The sequence below is a fragment of the Equus asinus genome, chromosome 20 (assembly GCF_041296235.1).
Source record: "Equus asinus isolate D_3611 breed Donkey chromosome 20, EquAss-T2T_v2, whole genome shotgun sequence".
Lineage (NCBI taxonomy): Eukaryota > Metazoa > Chordata > Mammalia > Perissodactyla > Equidae > Equus > Equus asinus.
Genome location: NC_091809.1, coordinates 22,471,038 through 22,489,504, shown reverse-complemented (window position 1 = coordinate 22,489,504; position 18,467 = coordinate 22,471,038). Strand labels below are relative to the sequence as shown.

General features: G+C 58.7%; 1 protein-coding gene across 24 annotated transcripts in view; it reads right to left on the bottom strand.

The window, feature by feature from the left end:
- Nucleotides 1-18,467, bottom strand: part of SMARCA4 (SWI/SNF related BAF chromatin remodeling complex subunit ATPase 4) — an 83,950-nt gene that overhangs the window by 12,807 nt on the left and 52,676 nt on the right. For 9 of the 24 annotated variants that reach the window (XM_070492026.1, XM_070492027.1, XM_070492034.1 and 6 more), the window contains exons 22-29: nucleotides 17,642-17,728; nucleotides 16,835-16,881; nucleotides 15,143-15,309; nucleotides 12,440-12,603; nucleotides 10,153-10,380; nucleotides 9,491-9,568; nucleotides 8,597-8,815; nucleotides 4,089-4,342 (exon numbers count right to left, since the gene is read on the bottom strand). In XM_070492026.1, coding sequence (XP_070348127.1) covers nucleotides 4,089-4,342; nucleotides 8,597-8,815; nucleotides 9,491-9,568; nucleotides 10,153-10,380; nucleotides 12,440-12,603; nucleotides 15,143-15,309; nucleotides 16,835-16,881; nucleotides 17,642-17,728 — 1,244 coding nt within the window. Of the gene's footprint in view, nucleotides 1-4,088; nucleotides 4,353-8,596; nucleotides 8,816-9,490; nucleotides 9,569-9,803; nucleotides 9,903-10,152; nucleotides 10,381-12,439; nucleotides 12,604-14,197; nucleotides 14,320-15,142; nucleotides 15,310-16,834; nucleotides 16,882-17,641; nucleotides 17,729-18,467 lie in introns of those variants that run through there. The other 15 variants (XM_070492021.1, XM_070492022.1, XM_070492023.1 and 12 more) reach the window with 6 other exon arrangements.

Below are 18,467 nucleotides of genomic sequence, written 5' to 3'. Positions count from 1 at the left end.
TGGCCTTGGCTCCTGGGAGCTGATCTCACAGCCCCTGGAACGTCCTGCCTGACGCCCGGGCGCCTGTTTACCTGGAGGCCTTGCGCCCAGACAAAGACTGCGATTCAGGGCAGGGGCACTGGGCCCCGTGGGGTCAGCGCAGCCCACAGAGGGGCTGGAGACCAGGTGGGCCACGTGGGCACTCAGGCGCGTCCACATGACCAAGTTCCAGTAAGAACTCTGGACGCCAAGGCTGCCCTGCCTGGCGATGCTCTGTGCGGCTGTCTCACCACGCTGCCAGAGAGCCAGCACCGCGTGCGACCCCGTGGGAGAGGACGGCGAGCTGTGAGCGGAGCCCTCCTGGATGCTGCCCCGCGCCTCTGCCCTCGGCTGACTTTAACCTGTCTCCTTCCGCTGTAATAAACCACAATCGTGAGAAGAACAGCTTCCAGAGAGTTCTGAGAATCCTTCGAGAGAATTACTGAGCCTGAGGGTGGTCTTGGGCCGCAGAGACCCCTGAACTCTGCGGTCGGCGTCAGAAGTCAGAGTGGTGTAGGGACTCGCCTAACGTCACACACTTGTTTTCCTCGTGGTTTCAAGTTTTGTTTGCTAACGTCAAACTGCCCATGAAACAGGTCAACCTTGTGTCCAAACATCATCTTTGAAAGTGTCTGCCATGAGGGAACTGTTCACCCAGGACAGTGCGACTGTTGTCCTGAGTTTCTGTCCTCTGATCTCTTCCTGGGCGACCAGCGGCAAAGCAGAGAGCGAGGGCCGCGCCAGCCTAGGACCCGAGGCTGCTCAGAGCCGGACGTGGGCGCTTCCTCCGACAGTCTACTTGCCGGCCCACCTGCCCTCCTCCACCGCCCCTCCCAGCCTGAGGAAGGGCTCAGCCGGCCACGCCGGCCACGCCAGGAGGACGTGCGGCTGAATGGAACCACGCATCCAACCCTCCATCGAGGTGTCACCCCGTGGCTGTGACCCCGGCAGGGGTGCGCTCCTCAAACGGGGTCTCAGCATCCTGCAACAGAACAGTCTCCACAAGAAGTCATGGACTCCTCGGACATTTGTTGTCTGGTTTACGACCCGGTACTGCATAGGCTGGAAGAACGGTCGCTGGCAGCAGCTAGGGGAGCCGTTCTCTCTTTTGTCACATGACATATAGCTAAATATGCTCAGAAGGCCTTTTCAGTAAGTTGTAGGATGACTGAGAAGTGGACTGACACTTGACATCTTTTTTAGTGGGAAAATATTCAAGGCCTTATCAACAAGTTCCTGATGCTGTTTCCAAGTGTCTTTTTTTTGTTTGTTTTTTTGGTGAGGAAGATTGGCCCTGAGCTAACATCCATTGCCAACCTTCCTCTTTCTTTTTCTTCCCCAAAGCCCCACTTCATAGTTGTATATCCCAGGTGTAAGTACTTCTAGTTCTTCTATGTGGGGCGCCGCCACAGCATGGCTTGATGAATGGTACATAGCTCTGTGCCCAGGATCCAAACTGACAAACCCCAGGCCGCTGAAGTGGAGCACGCAAAGCTAACGACTGCCACCCGGCTGGTCCCATGTCTGCTGTTCTTTAACCACGGTGTAACGTCATACAGGAAAGTGCACATATCTTCAGTGTACACCTCGCCGAATGTTTTCAGGCACACACCCAGATCCACAGATGGAATATTCCCAGCATCCCCTCCCTCATGCCCCTTCCCTGCCATCCCCCGTCTCGAGGGAACCACTGCTGGATGCCCATCACTGTGGGTCAGCCTCTGAACTCCCTATAACTGGAAGCACACAGTAGGGACTCATTAGTGCCTGGCTTCTTTCATTCAACAAGAGCCTGCAGATTCTTCCATGGGGCAGTAGCGTGTCTGTTTCCGTGGCTGTGAGAACTCTGCCATCTGATTAGGCCACCACGGACCCATCCTCTGGGGGTGGACACGGGGCTGCTCCGTCTGGGGCCGTCATGGCCGCGGCTGCAGTGAACCTGCGTGTCCCTGTCTTTGGCGGATATGGGCGCTCGGCTCTCTCGGGTTTGCAGCTGGGACTGGAGCTGCGGGGTCAGAAGCTTCTCTGTCTGGAGGGCTTCAGGGGAGACCGCCAAGAGCTCCCGGAGGCAGCGTGAGGCCCAGCGGCTCCGGCCCCTGCGGACACGCAGAGGAACCTTGGCCATCCTGGCGGGCATCGAGGGCACCTCCTCATTTCACAGCGCATCTCCTGATGCTCTGACGTTGACGGAGTGATCCCGAGCTCCGTCTCACGCGCTGACTGGCCATCGGTACATCACCTGGGAGCTGTCTGCTCACGCCTTTTGCCCATTTGAAAGCCGGGCTGTCTTCTCCCAGCCTGCGGCAGTCTTCAGGCTCTTCATGACGGTGTCCTTTGATGAACACATGTCCTTAATTTTATGAAGTCTAATTGAGGAGTCTTTCATGGCTCATGGCGTTTGCGTCCTGTTGAAGTCTATGCCTACTTCGAGGCCACAAAGATCTTCTCCCATGTTTTCTTCTACAACTCTACCTTTCACACTTATGTCTAACATGTGTATGGCGTGAGGTGGGGTCAGGGTCACCTTCTCCGTGTGGATATCCAAAAGATCAGGACTTTCTGAAACGTCACCCGCTCCCCACCGACTTGCAAGGCTCCTCTTCAATTGGATCATTTGAAGGTCCCCTTGCAAGGATATCATTGGGAAGGAAACATCAGGGTCCATCGTTTCCACTGAAGTTTTGCATACTCCGTATTTTAAACAACCGTTAGTCTACTTTTTTCCTTGTGGAATTTGCCTTAAAGGTGAAGTCTGAATTAGTTCAATATCATTTTCTCAGTACTGACGCTAACTACGTTTTTAGACCTAGCAGTTGAACTTGAATGTGTCTTTTTCACTCCGTCATTTGTTTCTCTTCTCCTAATAAAAGACTCTTTCTTTCTGGTTTGAGGAAGATGGTCCCTGAGCTGCCATCTATGCCAGTCTTCCTCTACTTTATGTGGGATGCCACCTCAGTGTGGCTGCCGAGGGGCGCTAGGTCCGTGCCCACAAACTTAACCATCATGCCACCAGGCCGGTCCTAAAAGATGCTTTTTAAAGGGCCACCTGCATCTTTTATTTGAGTACAATCGTCACCGCCCCAAAGTTCCACGGTTGCTAAGCGTCCCTCCAAACGACGAATGTGGGCTCATGCCTCGACGCCTTTCCGTCCGACAGACTGAAACTCCCCCTTCCTTTGCTTCTCGACCAACTGCAAAGCATTAGCATCAAATCGATCTGTAAACCCTCCAGTTACGGGGACAGCCATACAGCCAGTATGGACCAGAAAGCGGACTGAGACACCAGGGAGGGAAGGAGGAGCCGCGTGCTGGGCAAGGAGCAGCTGTGCCCCGGCCACCTCCCGCAGCCCACACGTCCACCCTGTGTGGGCGGAAGGCACACTTGGCCCCTTGGGGGCTGTGGGACAGCCAGCGCTTCCTTCCTAGCATTTCCGTGGCCCTTGTGATCCGGAACTGGATCCACGGCAGCCGACAGCATGGCGTGTCCTGTACTCAGCGTGTGTGAGGGCAGAGACCCAAGGCCTGGGGCGGAGCCTGGCCTGTCTTCTCAACGTGTGGCTGCCCCGTAATGGCCAAGGGAGACCAAGAAGGCTTGTCACCCGAGCGTGGGGAGAGGGCACCAAAAGTGGGAGGGTCAGAGGAGGAGGCCGCTCACTCTCTGCACCAGCCACGCCGCCTCCCCACCACGGCCACACAGGCGCCCATCACAGCACAGACTCTCCTCTCCTTCCAGCCGCCCCGCCACTGGCCGAACCCACCGGCCCCACTCTCCCCGCAGCCGCTCCGCCACTACGCCCCTGCTCGAGTACACCTGCCTGACCTCGTCCCTCAGGGCGCCTCTCCAGTGCCACATTCCTGCCTCGACCTCCCCACCATGCTTTATTTTCCCTCCCCACAGCCGACACGGCTTGTATGCTTCTAGAACATGAATTCCACGAAGGCAGGGGCCCTGAGAACAGAGACTCAGCCACCATCTGGGCAGCAACCGAACCGACAGGGGCCCACGGGCAACGGAAGGCCGGGCAGGTCCCCCCAGGACCCCCGGCCCAGCCGCCCACCCCTCGGCTTACCTGTCCTTGTACTTGATCACGGCGTCCACGATCTTCTTCATCTTCTTGGTGAGGTTGGGTGGGTTCGGGGAGAGCTTCTCGGCAGGCGGCCGCCCACGCTTCTTCTGCTTCTTGCTCTCGTCGTCCTTGTCGCGGCTGCGGGTGCTGGTGGTCGGGGTGGAGGAGCCGGCGTCACTGTCCCGCTTGCGCTTCCGCGACGACTTCTTCTGCCGGACCTCCTCTTCGATCTCCTCCAGCGTGCCCTCCTCGATGGCCTTCAGGGTCAATAGTGGTAAAATAGGACAGCCAGCACCAAGGTCGACAAGCAGAGGCCGCGGCGCAAACCCGGGGGCTCAGCTGGGGCGGGACGCGCACGGGGGTCCCCTGGGCTCCGAGAGGGCGTGAGAGGCCAGCTCTGCGCCCCCAGCACACGCCGCCCCCCCAAGTCAGTCCTAACACATAAATGGGTGCACTTCACAAATCAAGGAGTCACATCCTCATGTGCGGAGCCCGAAGAGTGAATCCCGCCAGCCCTCCACCTGGCAGTGACACTGGCAGCACTCCCACCCTGGACCCGCCGCATCTTTTTAAAACCGCGGCAAAACACGTGACAGAAAAGTGGCCACTGTTAAGTGTGCAGTTTGGTGGCATCAGGTCCATGGACACTGTGTGCAGCCATCACCGCCATCCACCTCCAGGGCACCCTCCCCCCATGCCACGTGCACAGGGCAATCAGACCCACGCACCCATCGTGACTCATGTTTTTGCTTACTATAGCCTGGGGATGTTTCCTGTCGTTCTTCTGCAACAGAATTTGTAAGGTCTGTTTATTTCATCACATAACAGGCCTTAATGGAACCTTTCCCTGTTCCTGAGCATTTGGGTGGGTTCCATTGTTTTTTGGGGGGTGGAGACCATGCTAAATAAAGCAACAACCAACAGCAGTCTTTCCTGCAGAGAGATTCCAGGAAGTGAAACTGCTGACTCAAAAGACAGGAATGGGAACAATATTAACTTTAAAATAATCTTAATTGACTAATTCTCAATGATAACTAACTTGCACGTTTTATCCCTGGAAACAAAGGGACGGGCAGACAGGTCTCCCTGGGAGCGTGGAATCAGGAAGAAGGCAGGGCCCGGCCCTGAAGGATGTGCCTCGCATTCAGTGGCTGTGACTATCAGCCGGGCACAGGGCCGGGCACCGAGGACACAGCGCTGAGTGGAACCAGATGGGCAGCGATCACACGGACACGCCACAAACATGGTGACAAGTGGGTCAAGCGCCAGGAGGGAGGCTCTGATGGTGGAGCCAGTGTGTCCTGGTCAGGGATCGGGGAAAGCTTACCAGAGGAGGGGGCACTTAAGCTGAGATCTGCAGGGCAGTGGGAGGGCAAGGCAGCCGGGTCAAAGGAACAGCACAGAGGTCACACGGCAGGCAGGAGGGAGAGAAAGAATCGACATGTGGGAGGGCATGCACTGTGAGCCCAGGGGGCACAGGGGGTCGAAGAGTGTCCCCCAAACTCACATCCACTTGGAACCTCAGGATGTTATCTTACTGGGAAACCGAGTCTTTGCGGATGTCATGACTTAAGGATCGAGATTAGACCACCCCCTATTAGGGTGAGCCCAAATCCAATGAGAGTGCCCTTAGGAGAGACAGAAAAGGCCACAAAGAGAGTCAGGGGGGCGAGGCCGCTGAAGACGGAGGCAGAGACGAGCGATGCTGCACAAGCAAAGGAGCTGGGGCTACCACAAGCTGGAAGAGGCATGGAAGGGTCCTCCCCTCGAGCCCTCGCGGGGAACACAGCCCAGCTGCCACCCTGACTGTGGACTCTGAGCCTCCAGAGCCAGGAGAGAACTAATTACTGCTGTTCTAAGGCCCCAGCTTGTGGTAACTGTTAGAGCAGGCCAAGGAATCCACACCAGTGTCCCTGGTTCCGTGGCCCAGACACGCAGGTCAGGCAGCAGGACAGGAGCCCAGAACATTCTGAAGGGTTTTGGTACGTACGACATCAGGGTGGGTGGCAGTTACACATTCACCGCTAAGATAGCCTGTCTGGGCCAAATGCATTTCCTTTTTGCTGAGGAAGATTGGCCCTGAGCTAACATCTGTGCCCATCTTCCTCTACTTGGATGTGGGTCGCCGCCACAGCATGGCTGATGAGCAGTGTGTAGGTCCACCAAAGTGGAGTGCGTGAACTCAACCATTACACCACTGGGCCGGCCCCACACATGTATTTTTTAATTAATGTAAATTCTGTTGAGTATGACACACAAAAAGGCATGTGCTCAATGGGGAAAGGAGAGTCTTTTCAACAAATGGCGCTGGGACAACTGGACATCCACATGTGAAGGAATGAGGTTGGAACCGACCCTACACCATCCACAGAAATTCACTGCAAAAAGATCACGGACCTAAATGTAAGAGCTGAAACTCTAAACGCTTGAAATAGAACACAGGGGTGAATCTTCATGACCTCGGACTTGGCAATGGATTCTCAGACATGAGACCAAAGCAGAAACAAGTAGAGAAAAACAGATAAACTGGACTTCATCAGAATTAATCACTTCTGTGCTTCAAAGGACAATATCGAGAAAGTGAAAAGACAACAGGATGGGAGAAAATATTTGCAAATCAGACCTCTGGTAAGAGACTTGTGGCCAAAAAGCATGTGAAAAGATGCTCAACACCACCAGCCACTGGGGGAGTGCAATTCAGAACCACAATGACAGACCACTTGACGCACACTAGAATGGCCACAACCAAAAAGAGAAGTAAGGGGCTGGCCCCGTGGCGTAGGGGTTAAAAGTTTGGTGCGCTCCATCTCAGCAGCCCTTGTCAGCCATGCTGTGGTGACGTCCCACATACAAAATAGAGGAAGACTGGCACAGATGTTAGTTCAGGGCCAATCTTCCTCAGCAAGAAGAAGTAAAAAGACAGATAGAAAGTACTCGCAAGGAATGTGGAAAACCCTCCTATGCTGCTGGTGGGCATATAAAATGGTGCAGCCACTCTGGAAGTCTGTTAGTCCCTCAAAAGGTTAAATGACAATGACCACTGGATCTGCTTCTAGGTATACACCCAAGAGAAATCAAAAAGGATGTCCTCACAAAAACCCACACACGGATGTTCACAGCAGCACTATTCACAATGGCCCCGAAGTGGAACAACCCAACGTCCATCACCTAATGACTGGTAAACAGAACGTGGTCTGGCCACACAAGGGACTATTATTGAGCCAGCAAAAGGAACGAAGTTTTGATACATGCTACGATTAACCTCTAAAACATTCTGGAAAGTGAAGGAAGCCAGACACCAAAGGATCACATGACGTGTGACTTCATTCATACAAAATGTCCAGAATTGGCAAGACTCTCGAGACAGAAAAGAGCCCACTAGAGGCCGAGGGAAGAGGCTGCGAAGGGAGCTGAAGGGGACAGGGCTCCTGTGTGGGGTGTCAGGATGTCCTAACGCTGATCTGGGGTGACAGCAGCACAAGTCTGTGAAAATGCGAAAACCAGTGACCTGTACATCTCAAATGGGGGACTTCTGGGGTATATAAATTACATCCCCAAAAAACAGAAGTGTGCACAAAAATTACCACATTGTCAGCTACTTTTGAAAAGGCACCTGCTGTCTCTAAAACGTAGGACTGGTAACACCCCTGGGAGCTTGAGTGGCGGTGGGGCCCAGGTTCCTCGGGAAAAACAGGGGTCTTCTTCCTAGCCCTGGCGCCCCAGGCTGATGGCTGGGGAACGGGACACCCCGCCCGCCCACCCCGTGGTTCGCGGGGCCCCTGGCACATTGCAATGGCCTCCCTTCATGCACAGCTCAGCAGGCGCGTGAGTCGGGGGCTTCGGAGCTGCCAGCAGGGGCCTGGGGCCACCAGGCCACGCAGACTGAGGCAGCACTGGGGCCGCACTTGGTCCAGAGGGTCCCAGGCAAGCACCACCACTCATCTGGGTGTGGCGCTCAGCAGGGCAGAGCTGCCTTCTGGGAAGTGTGGCTTCAGGGACCACCCAGGGCTTGATTCTTACTCATCACCTGGGCGCTCGGAGCCCTGAGCAGGGGAGGGTCTGATTCGTCACATGACCCCATGCTGACCCTGGTGCCAGAAGCACCGCAGGGGCAGGGGAGCAGGGATGAGGCGGGAGGGCCTAGCGGGCACCTGCAGCCCTGTGTCAGCTGTGTGCCGCTGTGAGGCTGGCTACTAGCTGCTGGGGACGCACTTGCGTCCCCCAGAGCCGCCACAGCCCCGACCTTGGGGTCTCCCTCTCCCTCCACAGCCGGGTGGGTGTCCAGCTCACGGGGCAGCCTACCGGCTGTCACACCCCTGGCAGGGTGACCTGGCGGTCACCAACTGATCACTGTGCCTTCCCTCTCACGGACTCAGAGGTGGTGCCGAGCACGGTCCTTGGGCGCCCGTCCCTATGTTAGAAGCCTCGCTGCTGTTCGTGAGAACGACCAAGAGAAGCAGTGAGCAGAGGCCCGGTCACGCAGCCCCACCACGGCCCTCGCCGGCATGTACCTTGAGCCACTGCTTCTCGGTCAGCGAGTCGCTGTAGTCCACCTCCTTGCGGTGGCGGGAGCCACGGCCAAACATCTTCTCCTCCTCCTCCTCGCAGGTCAGCCGCTCCACCTCGGCGTCGTCCTTGATGATCCACGAGGGCAGCTCGTCCTCCTCCATCAGGCGCGGCTTCCGCTTGGGGTTGCGCGCCTCCTCACGCCTGCGGTCCAGGTCCATGCGCTGGGGCGCGGGAGGGGACAGAGGGAGAGAGGCGTCAGCACAGCACAGCCAGCGGGCACATGAGGGGCACGTGGACAAGGGGCTGCGTCCCTGCCGCGGGGACCGACGTGCAAATAGCACTGGGCAGTCAAACAGCAGCCCTGGGGTCTGTGCTGGCCGTGCCGGCCCGGCTTCGACGGCAGACCCCGGCTAGGGGAAAATGGGAAAGGAGGGGAAGGTCACAGAAGAGGGGCCGAAATGGGGTGGGGGCGCGAGGCCTGCCAGGGCAGAGAGCCCCCCTCTGACCCCATGCTGCCAGTGGCTTGCCCCGCAGGGCAAAGGATCTCTATGACCGAAGCCCTGATTTGCCCCTTGGACTCGGCCAGTGTTAACTCCCCATCAGCCATCGGACCCGGGAGGACAGGCAGTCGGCGGGACTGAGGGCCACAAACGGGTCAGGGTATGTGTGCATGCTGCACATGAGCACACGTGTGTAAGAGTGTGTGCGTGTGTGTGTGTGTGTGTGCGTGTCCCGCCATCTCTACGACACGCCAGGAGGTGGCAGCCAGGGAAGGAAGACGGGGCATGAGGAGGGCTCGTGGGGCCACCCCAAGGGCTGCCCCAGGCTCCGGGAGCCGCCACGGACACTCGCGTGGCTAGGAGACTGCTCGGCCATCGCCAGGGCGGGGCGCTCACCATGAAGAGGTCGAACTCCTCCTCGTGCCGGGCGATCATCTGGTTCACCGTCTCGTCGTCCGGCACCTCGTCTTCTTCCTAGAAGACGGCACAGGATTAGTGCGAGGGCGGCGGGCCGGGCTCGGAGGCGAGCGGCGGCGCTCCGTGGGAGATGAGCTGGCGGTCCAGGGCGGCTGCGGTGGACGGGAGCCACGCGGCAGCGAGAGGCACACACGCACACGCACACGCACGCTCCGTGGGGTCGGGCCCTGCTGGCCGTCTCAGCCGAGAAGCCGAGGATTGAATGGGCGTGGAGACTGAACGACCCTCTCACCTTTAGAGGTGGCTCCTCCAGGTCGGGGTTGACGCCCGCCGGCGGAGGGGCAGTGTGGGCGAGGCTGGCACTGCCGCTGCCCGCGCTGCACTGTCTGCTCTGTGGATAAATAGAGGACTTCAGTCTCCAGGGCTGTCAATCCGGCGTCTTTCACCAGCAGTTTAGAAAAAAAAAACCACTTCAAAGAAAAAGCAAGTACTCATCCTCTTTCCTTTCAGCCCACACTCCCTTTACTCCAAAGGGATGCAAAAAAAATAAGAGTGCAAAAAAGGCAAAAAAACAAAAATGAAAGCCGCTCATGCGTCCACCACTCACGCCGGGGAGGGGTCGGGGCCGGCGCTGCCCTCACCTCGTCCTGCTCCTCGTGCTCGAGAATGGCCTGCAGGAAGGCACGCCGCTCGTGGCTGGAGGACTTCTGGTCGAACATGCCGGCCTGGATCACCTTCTGGTCGACGTTGAGCTTGTACTTGGCGGCGGCCAGGATCTTCTCCTCCACGCTGTTGACGGTGCAGAGCCGTAGCACGCGCACCTCGTTCTGCTGCCCTATGCGGTGGGCGCGGTCCTGCGCCTGCAGGTCCTGGGGGAGAGACGCCTGTCAGTCCCGAGCGGCTCTCTGGGTCTTTAAGGGGAAGTCGACCTCGCGAGGCCATCAGGAGGCGGGGACCTTCCGCTTCTTGGGCGCCTGCCTCGGGCCTGGCCACTCCGCCCTCCCCACCAGCAGCTGCACGGGCTGGACGCTCGGGGCCATGGCCTGGAAGCTGCGTGGGGACCATCTGCCCCGAGGCCCTCCAGCCCAGCTGTCTCAGTGGGAGTCAACAGAGACTCGGGACAAAGCACAGGTTTGGAGCGCAGCCCAGGGGAGCGCACTGCCAGGCAGTTCCTATCACAACTGCAGGGGCCCCTCGCCCACCCCAGGAGGGCCCTGTGCTCAGCGCCGCTGTACCCCAGGGAGGGCAGCCTTTACAGGATGGGACCAAAGCCGCAGCAGCATGGCGACTCCTGGTTCGCCATGCTCACTACTTCCTCACTGTGCAACCCAGGCCTGGGCCGAACCTCTCTGAGCCTCAGGACTCGCTCTGGGCCCCCTCATGGTCACAGTCTGCATGAGAGAAGTGGATGGGCGCTGGGTGCTCGGCCCAGGGCCTGGCGTGGAATAAGCTCTGTCAGTGGGAGCCGTGTGCCACCACCTGCATCATCGCCCAGCACAGAGCCAGGAGGGCTCCCGCGACATCCTTTGTCAGGGCCCAGCAGGTGTGTGGGGCTGAACTTGAAATTGGCCCCCAGTGGGGGTGGCACAGGCCACACCTGGTGGGGGGACAGGAGTGCCTTGTGTCCAGGCTGGGCGCAGGCTTGGCCAGGGGACTTCGTGGCGGGGCCAGCGCCTGATAAGGTGCCCCAGCCCTGAAGTGAGCTTAGTGGCCTGAAGCCTCCTAGTGTGGTGGAGGCCGGGGGTCCTGGGGGCCTCCGCCCGAGGTCTGCCTTCTAATGGGGGAGGCACGCCTGACCACCTCTCAGGACTGGCCATCACATGGTCCAGACGGGACCCACTCCCAATGTTGACGGGAGGAAGGGACACTAGCAACCACCCGGGGCATGCATGCATCAGATGGGCTACGGTTTACATGCTGCTCATTAGAGCTGCCAGGCCATGTGGAAGGGCACGCTCGCACCCTGTGGATGGCAGAGAAACCTCAGGCAGCCCACTGGAGGCCACTTCAGTAGAAGCAACCAGAGTATGAAGGGCGCACGCTGTGGGTTGAGCATCTCACGGCTCAGGGGTGACATGGCTGGGGGCTCCCTGAGGGGCTAGTGGTCATCCCAAGAAACAGAAACCCAGACGCCCGCCAAGGGGGCTGTGGAAGAAGTCTGGGGGCCATGACATGCCAGGACAGCTGGCAGCTGCCGAAATGGCTGGTGGGGCCCAGGATGCTCACACAGAGAGGCGAAACAAGTCGGCTGCTAAAGGGAAGCGACGCGTGCCAGAACATGCCATCGTTGTGGCAAAGGCAGGATACGCATGTGCACACAGGCAGAGGTGGGGTAGCTCAGAGCAGAGCAGGACTGGTGGGAGGGAAAAGGGACTCCAGCTCGCGCTACTCCGAACTGTTGGTATTCACATTTCCTAAACAACAAGAATGTATTACTTTTATGATCAAATGCACGGACGGTTAAAAACCTACTTAAAAACTGCTGTATCTATAAAACACCGTATTCTGTCTCCTGGCACGGAGCCCCGTGGAGGGCATATGGATAAAAAACAAGAGAATCAGTGCACGAAGTATGTTCTGAATGTTGTTTCAGAAGCGCCCGTGGGAGCGAGCTGGCACAGAACACAGCCCACAAGGACCCGGTCACGCAAGCAGCGACCACGCCCTCAACCAATAAGACTGGGTCTTGTCCGCTTTCTTTACGCTTTTACACAATCCAGGCCTTTTTTTTTTTTACGTAACAACGGAATGTATTTTTTTCATAATCAAAACAAAAATTATTTCGTTTTGAGAGCCAGAGGAAGGGAACCCTCTCTGGGCTTCTCTCCGAGGCTCGGGGGCTGGGGGTGCTGCCACCACAGGCTCCAGGGAGCCGCGGGCATGACAACATGGCATGGCCCGAGGCTACAGACCCTGGCCCGCTCCTACCTGGTGGGGGTTCCAGTCGCTGTCGAAGATGATCACAGTGTCGGCCGACTGGAGGTTGAGGCCGAGCCCGCCGGCGCGCGTGCTGAGCAGGAAGATGAAGTACTCGGAGCCCGGCTCATTGAAGGTCTTCAGCAGCATGCCCCGGTCCTCCGCCTTCGTGGTGCCTGCCAGTGCGGGGGACAGGTTCAGCAGGGTCACCAGGAGGGGGCTGGGGGGTTGGGGTGGCAAGCAGACAGCTTCGGAGAGCAAGGACAGCGCTCACATGGGTCCCACAGGGGCCACCTGAGCCATGGCCACACTCGCTCAACACGCAGCCATGAGCTTCCATGAGTAAGCAACTTGGATTAACAACAGTGACACGACTGATGGCCACTCCCCCTACCAGGAGATGACACTGAGCCCCAACGGGCCAGCTGCATGTCCCCATGTACAAGGGCCACAGTGGGACTAAGCAAGGCGGGCACTGGAGCACAGCACCTGAGCCCAGCCGACGCCCAGCCAACAGGGCCGGCCCATCAGTGCTGCTGTCACCACCCCTGCCCGGCTGCTCCCCAGGAGACACGCTGGCTAACATCGGTCCCCACACCCCGCAAATACATGGAACAAGAACCCAGCCAGCGGCCGAGCGCCTGCCCTCGAGCCTCCCGTGACGGGCCCTCTGGGTTCACTGAGAAAACCGGCCCTAGGCAGATACCCTGGTGTCTGGGATCTGGACTCATGTCCCTCTGGGCAGGACCAGCTCCCCTGCATCGATTCGTGGGGACTCACATGTGACAGCCTAAGACACAGTCCTCAGCATCGTGAGCATCACAGGGACAACTAAGTTCCTCGGGCTGCCATCAGTTCAGAGCAAAGGGACCTCTGGCAGAATCGGGCATCATTTTTGGTGATGAAACGCCACTCGCCTACACACCTGATGCACCGTGCAGGTCTGATGCCCACTGGACCCCGGGCTCCAGATGCACCCGCAGCTGCCCCAGCCCTGAGGAGGGGCCGAGACCTAGAGGAGCAGGGCGAGGCCAGGTGGAGGGGCCCGCCTCCCGAGACGCCAGGGCTGCGCCCTCACTCTTACCCCTCTGCCACTGGAAGGGTCTACTACGCTGTCACGGAGCCCCCACCCTGTGTCGCTCTCTACCGCACCTTCTACCCACATGGCAGCGACTGTCAGAGGCACCAGGGACGCACCGGTGGCCCAGCCCACTAGAGCCCCCCTCCTTACGGAGAAAACCCTCGTCATAAAGAGAAGCGGAAAGACGGCCAGCGGACAGGCGCTGGGGGAGAAGGGAACGTTCTCCCCTTGAGGCCTCTCCTCTGGGGGCTGGGCGGTGACACGGACAGGAACTGGCACTCCCAAGGGCCGAGCCCCGAAAGACAGGCAAGGCAGCCGGAGAGGCCCGGCCATGCTGGCCTTGGCAGGGCTGTGGTTCTCAGCACCCAAGCTGCAGGAAGTACCTGAAGGAGGCGGGGGCGCAGGAGGACCCCCGAGCAGGCCTGGGTTTGGAAGGTGCGCCCCGGAGGGAACCCCAGAATGGGCACAAGGCAGCCAGGAGGGTGTGGGCTGGCCGGGGTTGGGAGGGCAGCACACAGAGAGAGTCAGCCCAGCAGCCACAGGCCCAAGGGCCAGGAAACCGCAGCTCCCCAGGACAGCCAGCGAGACACAGAATGGGGCCCAGGGGCTCGGGGCACCTGGCCATAGAGCCACACCTGGCTGCGAGCCTAGAGAAGGCTGAGAAATCAGGGGGAAAGGAAGCTGCTGACCCGTGTCTACCTCAGCGGCTCCCACGCTCACCGTTCTCCCCAGCCGTCTGAGAGGGAGGGAGGGGACACCCTCCAGGCCTTCCTGGCCCGATGACACGTGTGGGACCACGTGTGCTGCCTGCTGCCAGCGTCTCACTCAGCCCCTCCTCCCCAGAGCTCTCACGCACTGGGGAAGGCAGAAACACAGGACTTTCTGGGAGAGCACAGGGTAGCAGCCGGCGCTGTCCCGAGGGGAACCGTCACTCCCATAGCAGCTGCTTCCTGCCCTCTTTCCTGTTACTCCCAGTGCTCACGGTCTCAGCACTGATAAGCCTGACCACTGACAGCTCCACAGCACCCCCGGCAGTGGAGAGATAGGCACGTGGCTCACAGCAGCCTAATGGGAGCTAGCCCTGCCGAGCTCTGGTGGCAAAGGTGGGTTGCTTCTCTGTTGGGGACACTGAGCAGGGGAAAAGAAGCCTGGAGAGGATGCCTGAGAATGAAGCCAAAATGGAGGACAGTGGAGCCAAGAGCTGGAGAAAAGCCCCTCCAACATCATCTGGACACCTGGATCCAGCTGTGCCTGAAACCTGAGGGTCACTGTGCTTTGCTTTATGCCCACAGGATATGGGTTCCTGTCATTTCTGATCAAAACAGGGCTGTCGGATACTCCTTAACCATTGGTCCCACTGGAAAGACCACAAGCCACGTGTTGAGGAGACCTGTGTCAGATTCAGCTCGGTCACTCTCCCAGGCTGTGGGCCCTGATCCAGCCTACACACTCCCAGGGCCCTCCCTCCCAGTCCTGCAAGCCTGTCACTGAGCCCGCTGCCCTGCTCACTCCTGCCATCAGCCCTGGAGGCTCTGAGCCTTGTCCTGCCTCGTGACGGAGGGCTCACGGGCCAGAAGCTTGCGTAGCAGTGGGTAACGCAGCCCCTCAAACGGCCCTCTCTCCGGCACACTCACCATCGAGCCTGAGGTATTTAAAGCCGCGATACGCGAAGTAATCTTCCATGATCGTCATGAGGGAGGTCATCTGACAGAAGAGCAGCACTTTGTGGCTGGTGGCACGGAGTTTCGGGAGAATTCTGTCGAGCAGCTCAAACTTCCCCGAGGCTCGGTACAGGTCCAGCCTGGCAGGGGAGGGTGGGGGAAAGCACCCGGTGTCACGCACGGCACCGTGCCAAGGATGAAGCCCCCTCCCACCTCCAGGCTGCGCTGAGCTGGACAGGTGGCTGTCCTCAGGCTCCAGGGGCCCAGAAGGGGCTTCTTGGGCGGACCTACGCCCCACAGTTCCAGCAAAGCCGTTTCAACCCAAGTGGAATAAACAGGCACCCCCTTGCGATGTGTGGCCCCGTAATCATCGTCCCACTTGGACACTTAAGAGTGAGAGGACACGCAATTTCCATGACTCCAGGCCAAGCGGCGTGGACAGGGGCTGCCCCCTTGTCCCCTCCTATTACAGAACTCCCAGGAGCAAAGGCTGCCGCTAGAGAGGGCCCACGATGCACTGCACACAGGGCCGAGGGCCATCGCGGCTTTTCTCATTCACTCCAGTCAGCAACCCCAGATGACAGATGTAGAAACTGAGGCTGGGCGACAGTGGGACATGGCTGTTGACATGCCAGGGCCGGGACTCAAACCCAGGTCTGTGGGGCCCCATTATGCAATTTGGTACGAAAAAGGACACAGCAAAAGGGGCCGGCCCGATGGCATAGTGGTTAAGTTTGCGCACTCCACCTTGGCAGCCCAGGGTTCACCAGTTCAGATCTCCGGTGCAGACCTACGCACCACTTGTTGAGCCATGTTGTGGCAGTGTTCCACAAATAAAGTAGGGGAAGATGGGCATAGATGTCAGCTCAGGGCCAGGCTTCCCCCCCCCCCCCCAAAAAAGAAAAGAAAAACCACAGCAAAAGACCTTTCTGCTCCTTCACCCGATGCCTCTGCTCTGGGGAATGCTTTAACGTCCCAGAGAAATGACAATGGGACAGCCGTGGTGCTCTTAGCAAGGCCACCTGAGGTGATGACAGTGAGAGGCAGCATGCATGCTCAGCCCAGGGCCTCAGCACAGCCTGTGCTGCGCTGTGTAAGCAACTCTGGGAAAACTCGCTTAGGGCCAGGTGGGCAGCAGGCCACACAGAGTGTCCCTCTGTTAGCGGACAGGGCTGAGGCTCAGAGTAGTCAAGAAAGCAGTCAAGGGTCACAGAGCCCGGAGGTGGCAGAGAGGGGCCTCAGAGCCAGGTCTGCCTCTCGGGGTTAATGGTGGTCAACTCTAAAAGGTAGAAAGTTTTTATTCTCCTTTGGGTTGTTTATATTTTCTAATTTTCCTGCCACCAATATAGTTCCTTTGAAATCGCACAAATGGGGGCCAGGCAGCGGCAGAGCAGTTAAATTCACGTGCTCCCAGCATGGTTTGGCAGCTCAGGATTCGAGGGTTTAGATCCCAGGCACAGACCTACCCACCGCTCATCGAACCATGCTGTGGTGGCATCCCACATACAAATAGAGGAAGATTGGCACAGATGTTAGCTCAGGGCCAATCTTCCTCACCAAAAAATAAAAGAAATCACACAAATGTAACTAAAACCATCCAAAAACAAATGAGGACCACCAGCATGTGGGCCATCTGCCCCCCCACCCAGCTGGAAAACTTCTCACCCTTGGACGATGCCACCGGTAAACCCCAAGTGCTCAGAAAAGGACTCCTGGAACAGAAGGAGAGATGAGTCAGCTTGGGGCAGGACTGGCCACTTGCCTCGCGCCCCTGAGCCCTCTCGCCAGTGCTCAGCCATTGCCCACTGTGGCTCCGAGGCCACACAGGCGCTGAACGCAGCTTTTCTGTCTCACGGCCATGCCCTCCCTCGTGCTCCTCCAGCGAAGGAAAGGAGTCACAGAACAACGCTCTGAACCACCAAAACGAGCACGAGGACGGCGTGCACCAGAGCCCGTCCTTGGAGCCTGAACTGGGATCCCAGGGGCATCGGGGGACTTGCAACAACCCCAAACGGCCATGCCAGAACAATACGGACGCACATGCCTCTCAGAAGCAAGAATCCAGATCCCCAAAGGGCAGTGTGGCCCGAAAAGGTCCTGACCCAGGGGCTTTATGGAAAATCGAGGCTGCTTTCGACACACTGATCCAGGACGGCCCCCACATCCCGGGCAGGGAGAGCTCGTGCAGCGAAGAGGCAGCAAGACCCCGCCCGGTGGGAAAACGACCCCAAAAACAGTCTGGATGCTTCCGTGGTTATCTGAGGTGGGCTTCCACTTCTGTCCCATATTGCCCTATGCTGTTTGCATTCTGTATGGTTAAGTATTTGCAAACAGAAAATCAGTACTAAGAGACAGATGTGCAGACACCAGCTACTCAAATACAAAAGGTGCCGTGTGGAGGCCACCAGGGCGCGGCGAGGCGCTGTCTGCAGGCTGGGCAGGAACGGCTGCCCCGAGGGCCCACAGCCTCACCTCGATGTGCTGGAACATGTAGGGGTGGTTGCAGATCTTCCTCAGCTGCATGATGGTGTTCATCAGGGTCTTGGTGCCGCCCTTGCCCTGGGGAGGACAGAAGAGAGGCTCCCAATGGGCTCTTGTCCCAGGGGCGGGTGGGGGCAGGCGCAGGCGGCAGAAGCTTCTGCGGGGTGTGGTTGGAGGCAGAGAAATCAGGAGGAGGGGCAGGCTCCTGCGGGGGCTGCGAGGCCCGAATCAAGCCCTGGGGGAGCAGAGACGGCCTTGTACCCTGGAGGGGGCACGGTGGGGAGGGCCCGTCGGGACTGGCAAAGAGCTGAGGCTGACCCACGACTGCCTGGCGAGGCCAGCGTCGTCCTGGGCAATGGGAACCTAGGGGACCGTGGCCGCTGCACCATGATGACTTAGGAGGCTGGCTGGTGACAGGGGAAGGGAGGACACAGGCACGGGTGGGGACCAAGGGCCAGAAGTAAACCAGGCATCAAGCTGCGGCAACAGCTCAGGAGAGAAAGGGCCCGAACGAAACATCGAGAGGAAATGGGGAGGCAGGGCCAAGCTTGGGGCTCGGGGCACAGGCCTGAGGGACCTGAGGGGACAGTTTCAGTCCTGGCGAGGGGAGCTGGGCCAGGGGGGCCTGGGACCTCAGAGCAGCCCCCCTGCCCCACCCCTCTCCATGGTAAGCACCCCGAACTTCACTTGATAACAAGGTGAAGGGGGTCGGGGGCCGCGGCTGTGGAAGCAGCTCTTTCCTGGCTGGGCAGGTGGGCTCACTAGAACATTCTAACACTGCCGGGGTCGGCGCTGGGCTCCACGCTGCCCAGTGACA